Below are 8,751 nucleotides of genomic sequence, written 5' to 3'. Positions count from 1 at the left end.
CCAAAAAAAAGGTTGAGAAGTTAGAGGATTGACATGTTGTGGGGTTGTTAACCAATGTCATAAAACAATATGTGTACTACTGTTTCATGAGAAACTATTTATTCTGTAAGCCTTCACCTGAAGTACAATTAAAAAAAAATATATATATAGTAAGCAAATCAAAGTCAGGCTATAAAAAAAAAAAAAGAATATAGAAAGGAAGCCACAAAAATTCTGTCAGGCAATCATATTAATTACTAATTCAAGATTTTAAATATTTTCCACCTAAATCTAAGTTTAAAATTATTACTAGCCAGGGAGAAAATTTATTATTGTAGTTTTTTGGAAAAAATGCAATTATACAATTGGTTAAGGTGTCATTTTTTGGTGACTGCTTACGAATTCAGACCAAGAAGAGTTTGTTTGTTTGTTTGTTTGTTTTTAATAGTAGAATTGATACAAAACCACTGTTCTACAAAAAATATGGGAACTAGAAAGTTCTGTAAGTAGGAATTTAAAACTTTATGATTAACTGCCTTTAAATAGTACATTTATGTATATTCATACATATATATTTAGAAAGTTTAGACTACAGCTTTCAAAATGAAGAAAAAAGAGGAAATTACCTTTCAGCACATCTGCACTAAAATCTTGATAGTTATTTTACCAGCTACGTTTTTTTTGCAGTTTGCAATGTAATGACTTCTCAATGAGACCATTTCCTTAGCAATAATTAATTAAGAAAAGTTTTTCTGGGAAAATCCTTTTTGAATAACTTTGTTCCTTAACATTTAAAAAATTTCTCTGTCATTAACTTAAGTGTTCTTTATACCTAATGTGACTTTCCTCTACCACAGTGAAGGAAATTGTGAATATACGTTGCTTCCAATGGCATTTTGCTTGTGAATACATATACTGTATACCAAAAACCCACTGCCTTTGGGTTGATTTCAACTCATAGCGACCCCATAGGGTTTCCAAGGCTGTAGATCTCTATGGAAGCAGACTTTCTCCCGCAGAGCAGTGATGGTTTCGCACTGCCAAGCTCTCGGTTGGCGGTCGATCGCTCTGACCACTGCACTGCCAGGGCTCTTTACATATACTATATGCAAAACTAAATTTTATATCTTTATATTATTTTTCATTATTAACTATAACTCCAAAATTTAGACAAATTATTGCTATATGTCTGTTTATAAGTGAGCATATGTGTGCTCATACATTTTTACGTCTTTGATAAATGTGAGCGTTGCTGTTGTTCAGTTTTCAGCATCTGAGAGTATACAGTATATTGAAAAAAAGCATATTTACACTTCATGTGTGTTCTCATCACCAAACTAATCCCTGAAATTCCATGAGTCAGTTCTAAAGTGCAGTATTTAATAAATTGCCCCAAATTATATCTTTAATTAGTAATTGTAACTTAAATATCCCTTGGTTTGGTTGAGAATTTCTAAGATCCCCCAATGCTTAGCTAATCTATAACCTTAAGAAGTAGTGGAAAACTCACCTAGTTATATCCTAGTACAAACCATTCTTTCAAATTAAATTACATAAACATTTCTACAAGTAGAGTCAGACATTCATTCATCCTCCCTTCATCAAATATTTATTGTGCATCTACTCTATGTCGGAAGAAAGACTGGCATAGAGAGACCTTTCTTTGCCAGAAAGGCCCCTGGAGGGTGCAAATGGTTTACACTGGACCACTAACCTGAAGGTTGACAGTTTGAACCCACCAAGTGGCACTGCAGAACAAAGGCCTGGCAATCTGCTTCCATAAAGATTACAGCCAAGAAAACCCAAAGGGGCAGTTCTACTCTGTAACACATGGGTTGTATGAGCCAGAATTGATGACAATGAGTTTTTTTCTATGCCAGAGGCAAGAAAGTTGTGAACAAGATTGTTATACCTCTCTCAGTGGTGGAACATATTAGGTCATTTTTAGCAAAAAAAATTATTTTAAAACAAATCTCTGTATATTCAAGGATATTTCCCCCCAAACGCTTATTCTGTTGTTTGCCATCAAGTCAATTCCAACTCATAGTGACCCTATATCACAGGGTAGCACTGCGCCATAGGGTTTCCTAGGCTGTAATCTTTACGGGAGAAGATCACTAGATCTTTTCTCCCCAGGAGCTGCTGGTGGGTTTGAACAGATGACTTTTTGGTTAGCAGCCCAGTGCTTTAATGACTGTGCCACCAAGGCTCTTCACAGCTTATACTACTGAAAAAGGAATCTTCTGTGGTAATGAAGTCGAGAGTAGTGAGAATGATGGATCATGGAGAGGCAGGGGCAGAGTAAGTAGGAGAAACGTTGATGGAGAGTCCAAGGAAGGGGTCATTTAGTGTTTCCCTGGCCAGATGGGGCCATGTGACAAGTTTCTTCAATGTAAGTGAAGCTGTGGCTGCTTCCAGGCTGTTTTATCCCAGCAATATAAAGCCAATTGATAACTCAGGGATTAAAATCTCATGAATTTTAACAGATTGATTACTCTTGATATACTGGGTTCATTTTCTAGTATAAAATATTATCAATTTCTATTTCAAAAAAAGTAATACTAATTTAAATATTCAAATGGGTTTTAAATTTATATATGCAAACTAACATCATTATTCTATCTCTCCATATTTTAATACATCAACAAGTATAACATAATTTATAAGTTTATATCACATAAAAATGAGCTTGGTCTCTTGATGTATATAATTTCTCATGATTATTTTGGACACAATTGAACTCGGAGATTTAGGGGAAAATAAACTGTACTTATAACTTTTTAATTGAGACTCATAACAGTTCTTTGTTAATTTTCATAAGCCTGGTTCAGGTTTATAGGAACAAAAAAGTAAATAAATAAATACATGAGCTTAACTATGAGGAATTAAATATAGTGATACTAATAAAATAGTTGAGCAAAAACAAAATTTAAATAAGCAAACCTCTGAATATTTTTAACTCTATTTCTGTTTTTAACTCTAGATTGATTCTTAAATTGTTAACAGTTCACAATGCCAATGTAAACCTGTCAATAGTTGGACTGAAGGCCTTAGATCTCCTCCTAACTTCAGGTAATGTATACGCATACATATTTTCTAATGTTGACTCAAATTAAAAAAAATTGAAACCATTTACTAGATGTGTTTTAGTATTTTTAAAGATCATAACATAATAGAACCTAAATTTGATGATTTCTAAAATTCTATTTTCATCTTTTCTCCCTATCTCTTATCTGTATACTTTTTCTCTCAGAAATTCCATTAAATTTCTTGGCTTTAAAATCACTCTATATCTTACTCCCAAATCTATATTTATAGCTCCGGCTCTTTCCCCCAAATCTGGTCCCACATCTTACATTGTCACTAGCTTGTTGGCCATTCATGCTCTTGTCATTGTATCTTTCCCCATACATATCTCTAATATGTTTTCTACAATGTATTTCCTAGGGTGTGACATAATAGTGATATTTTGAAAGTATATGTCATTACTTCTTGAGTGTTTACTATTTGTGAGGCACAGTAAGATGGTTCACATGGTTTATAAAACCTAATCTCCCAAACAGTCCTTGAGACAGATATTTCACCTTTGTTCCCTAGGTGAGGAACACTGAAGCGTAGAGAAGTTGCCTTGGCCAATAAGTAGCAGAATCAGGGCCTGATTCCAAATGTCAGGGTCTTTCCTGAGGAAACTTCTGCCTGGAGAATAATAGACTTGAAAAAAAAAAATCTGGATATGGTGCGATAGCTGTGATCATTGCTCTATGATAGACACTTTCTATCATATAAGATTCTGAGAAGAAAGGCTTCTCACAGGAAGGCTAATCTTGCAGGACAGGAAGGAGTTTCCCTCAAAGTGAAAGAGGGTATTCTAGGTTGAGAGAACAGAGTGTACAGAACTGCAGAGTCCTGGAAAGATAGCATGATAAAGGCTGGACATGTGAGTGGGAAGATTTTAAATGTCCTCATTGGCCCTAATAAGTCATAAATACTTTACAGGAGAAAAGGAAAGGAAGGAAGATGGCTAAGAGCAGGTTATGGAGAGAAGCAGATAGAAAAAGCCAGAAGATACTCACCATGTCACCACTGCCTTTTATTAGACTACTTAATGGGTTGTAGTAACTAGTCTTAACCATAATTTACTTTAAACTCATCCTTGGGAGCCTTTTTTTTTTTTTTTTTCCCCTCTTTTTTCCCTTCCTTTTTTAGGTGCATTCTCCATTTGGTGATGAATGGGAATATGTGGGTTTGTAAATTTAAAAAATCTCCTAGCACTAGAATATATTGAAGTCAGCAGCAAGCAGATAAGAAATTTGACATATGTTTTGAAAAGACTAGTTAATTTCTCCTATATACTGTTCAGAACTTTGAGCCAATATGAAAGTTTTTAGTATGTTTTAAGGTTCATCTCAGATAATCATTAGAGCTTAATTTATGGATCATTTTTAATTATCTGGCTTATTCATTAATTGTTTTAATAGTTATTGGGCACTTACTGGGTGCTAGAGAATTCTAAAGCAGATGAGGCAAAATTCCTACAATATAAAAATTCACAATCCAGTACTGCTATCTCATATAACTTTGGCAATGATGGAAATGTGTATCTGTGCTGTCCAATACCATAGCTGCTAGCCATATGTCGCTACTGAACATTTGAAATAGCTATTAAATGCTAGCGTGAGAAACTGAATATTAATTGTAAGTAATTTACAGTTGAATTTAAATAACTACATATTACTAGAGGCTACTGAATTGGACTGCATAGGTAGAGAGATAAAAAAAAATCAAAGAAATATTTTCAATTTAATGATGAGAAAATTACTATAACATGACTGTGAAGAAAACCATCATACGAAGACAGAGGAGAGAGCAGCTAAATTCCCCCAGAGGATTTGGGCATAGACGTGAACGGCCTAAACTGTAACCCAGCACTGCCTCTTATTAATTTTATTTAACCATTTGGGTTACTTAATCTTTCTGTGCCTCAGTTTTCTCATCTCTAAAATGAGGTTAGTAAATCACTTACCTCATGAGGTTGTGGTGAGGATTAAACACGTTATAGTGAAGTGCTTCAAACGGTGCTGGCACATGTTATGTGCTATGAAAGGGTTTACTAGCACTACTGCTCCTATTCTGGTACTATTGTTTTTATTGATAGAATAGGTGCAATTTGTGTTTGTTCTTTAATTATTGTAGGAGAATGTTTGATGTAGAAAAGGCAAGGGTATTCCAGGTAGAGGAGACATCTAGTGCGAGTACAAAGGAATATCAAAGAGTGTTCAGTGATGAGCAATAAGTTTAGCATGACTGGAGTTGAAGCAATTATGGAAGGATATGAAAAAAAACAAAAAACAAACCCATTGCCATCGAGCTGGTATCAACTCATAGCAACCCTATGGGACAAAGTAGAACTGCCCCATAGGGTTTCCAAGGAGAGGCTGGTGGATTTGAATTGCTAACCTTTTGGTTAGCAGCCATAGTACTTAACCACTGGGCCACCAGAGTACCAGAAGGATATGAGGCTGATAATACATGTTCTCAGTTTGTGAAGGGTCTTGTTTGTCATACCAGTGAGTTTGAGAAGGCCTTAGAAAATTTCAGGAGTGAAGTTTCAGGATCACATTTGAGTTTTAGAAATAAAATGCAGGGAATGAACTAGTTAGGTAGACATTTGGGCTAAACAACGCATTTTAACAATTGTTTTAGAATTCCAGGTAAGAGATGATGAGGTCCTGAATACAACGGGAGTGGAGGGACCTCAAAAGGAGTTTTTGAGTGGTTTAAAAGGTGGACTTAAAGGACTTGGTAATGAGTTGATTTGTTGGTTGGACAGAGGATGAGAAGAGAAGGAGGATGGAAGATGGAAGATGACTCAGTAGTTCCTCTCTTGGGTAAATATTTGATGATACTATCACTGACTAAGGCAAAGAACAAGAGTAGGCTAGGTTTAGGGTACCCATGGAACATTCAGATGGTGTTGTCTAAAAGGCAGACAGAAATATGTTTCAGGAATTTAGGATAAGAGATCTAGGCTAGAGATATTGATCAGGAATCATGGAATTCTAGTAAAGTACTGGGAATTTATATCATTTAGAAAGATTTCTAGTTTGATAGGTCTAACAACTGGAGGCAATTTAGTGGTTTATGAAAATCAATAAACCATTCACAATCCACATATAAAAATTAACACATTAAGTGTTAAAGCAGTTGTTTACTTATGGTATCTGTTTTCTTCAAAATAGGTAAAATCACTTTGCTGATATTAGATGAGGAAAGTGATATTTTCTTGTTAATTTTTGATGCCATGCGCATGTTTCCAGCCAATGACGAAGTCCAGAAACTTGGATGCAAGGCTTTACATGTGCTCTTCGAGAGAGGTATTTAAAAATTTGAAATTCTTTATTTTGAAATTTATATAAGAAAAAAGGACCTATAATAGGAAAAGTAGAATGTAATTATGATAATAGGAAGGCATTTAAAATTGTACTGTTTATTAAAAAATAAGAGCTGTCTGTCAAAGGTAGTTAATAGGGTTAATTCAGAAATATTGCTTGTTTTTAGTAAAGAGAATTTCATTCATGGCTTATAAATCATGTAATTGTAGTAGATATTCTTCCATTGCTTAACAAGGCATAAGGTTCACTTTCCAAATTAGATATGTGGGAGGTAAGAAAGAAAAAATAAAACTGTGAAGCCAAGCATAGGTTAAATTTGAGTTTGTGGTGTTGAGTCATCACCAGAGATTTTAGAAATTGCTAAAGGCTCTGTAATTGTAGGTTGCTTGGAACCTTTGTTTAGTCCTTCCACTGTGGCTTGATGAGGAAGTGGAGACTCAGAAAGGGGAAGTGAGCAACCTGCCCAACGGTATACAGGTAGTTATAGTACAGTTCAGTCACCACTGTTTTTTGAGAGCCCTTATGCATCATTATAAGAGCTAATTGTGCTAGAGGTTTAGGATAAAAATTACTTATGAGGGCCTTGTGTCTGTAGGAGCTACTACTCTAGTTTATGCCAGCACCAGGAATGGAATGTTGTTTTAGTTGCCACTGAGTCAGCTCAGACGCATGGTGACCTTATGTATAACAGAAGGAAACATTGCCCGGTCCTGTGCCATCTTCATGATCTTTGGCATGTTTAAGGAATAGGATAGATGACCTTATAAAGTTTCAATCCCTGTCTTATTTCAGAAGGACTTTAAACAGTTTATATCATTGTTATTAGGTCTCTCAAGTCCATTTCTACTAATAGTGACCCCATGTGACAGAATAGAACTGCCCCATAGGATTTTCTAGGCTACATAGTCTTTACAGGAACAGAGCGCCAATTCTTTCTCCTAACCTTTTGCTAACCTTTCTGCTAACCTTTTGGTTAGCCACCAAGTGCTTAACTTTTGTACCATCAGGGTTCCTTAAAGAGCTTATAGAGAGTTACGATATATTCAGGAAAAGATGGACAAGGAAATGACTGAAAGAAAACAGTATGAAGCTAGGCTAAATTTGCTACTTAAGGTCTCGCATATTCGCAAAGGGGTGAACCAGAAATTTGACTCTGAGCTCCTATCAGACAAAGAAATAAGCCATCATTGGCTACACAGTTTCTTGAGATAAAAGTAAACATATTAAGGCAATTGGTCACATGGGAGACTTGAGAAAATCCTCCCGTGGGTTTCCCTGGATGAGATGATAAAGTATACCCATCTCACAAGGAATACAGAGTGCATTTCAGTCAAAGCAACTCTGTGGAGAGTCAGAACAGTGTGGACCTGGTACCCAGCTCTCTGGTGATCAGGCTTGATGGAGAAGAGTTTTCTGTGAGTGAAGAATGGATGGGCTGAGTGTCCTTCAGGCTCTCTTCTATAAATTTTACTTCTTGCAACAAAGCTTTTGATAACCTGAAAATAGTGTTTGAAGTTCTATTTTCTGGCAGGGCCTGTAGTGCAGATCTTCTGTGTAGCCGTAAGGGTGGATTCTTGTTTGCGGAAGAAGGGCTGACATCACTTTCTCACCAGCATCGTGAGGACCATTCAGGATTTATAGAGGTGTCCCAGAGAATGTTAAAAGAAGAATCTTATTCAGTGAAAATATAACCAGTGCTTACAGTATTATGATAATAAATGTAGAGTAGAAAAATTTCTGATTCTCCAGGAGAAGCAATTTCCCCAAGATTTACTGGCAACTGTAAAAGTTAATTTTTAAAATTTGAACGTATGCTTGTGAAAATTGTTCCATAAAATGAGAAAGTTTCATGATAGCCTTCATTTACGAGAAGAACCTAACCCATTTTATGCTATATTATATGGACACATTGGTATGAAATTGAAAAAAAGAATTAATGCAGATTATTGCTTAAAAACTCACAAAGAGCACTGCATTTTCTAACATTTTTGTTAATGTCATTCTCAGGCTAGATAAACCAGATTTTATGCCATGCTTTTGAGGTTTCCTACCATTAAAATGACTCCAATTGGCATTCATTGGCTTGATCAAAAGGCTTTAATTATGATAATTATCACAATTTTTGATGTTTGATGGAAAACCATTAAAGAGAATATTTTAAAGTCTAATTTCTTGTCATTTGCTGAAGTTCATGCCTTTTGAATTGATACATTCGAGTTAGCTGAGCTGTTCTTCGCAGTCTGCCAATAAGTCCTCACTTTTAGTTATTGTAATCTATTCACTTACACTCCACAACCTTATGTGACTGTTCAGTGTTCTCTAGACTTCCCCAAATTAAATTGTAAATAAGTTTGTTTTTCAGAAAGCTGTTTAGTGACTA

General features: G+C 35.3%; 1 protein-coding gene across 1 annotated transcript in view; it reads left to right on the top strand.

Annotated features, from left to right (window-relative positions):
• The window catches only part of LRRK2 (leucine rich repeat kinase 2), a 155,486-nt gene that overhangs the window by 8,712 nt on the left and 138,023 nt on the right, over window positions 1-8,751 (top strand). The window contains exons 4-5 of the mRNA XM_023738875.1: window positions 2,963-3,051; window positions 6,219-6,353. Coding sequence (XP_023594643.1) covers window positions 2,963-3,051; window positions 6,219-6,353 — 224 coding nt within the window. The remainder of the gene's footprint in view (window positions 1-2,962; window positions 3,052-6,218; window positions 6,354-8,751) is intronic.

This window comes from Trichechus manatus, unplaced genomic scaffold (genome assembly GCF_000243295.1).
Source record: "Trichechus manatus latirostris isolate Lorelei unplaced genomic scaffold, TriManLat1.0 scaffold00123, whole genome shotgun sequence".
In the NCBI taxonomy this organism is placed as follows: domain Eukaryota; kingdom Metazoa; phylum Chordata; class Mammalia; order Sirenia; family Trichechidae; genus Trichechus; species Trichechus manatus.
The sequence above is the reverse complement of the archived record's forward strand: the minus strand, read 5'-3'. Positions and strand labels throughout refer to the sequence as shown.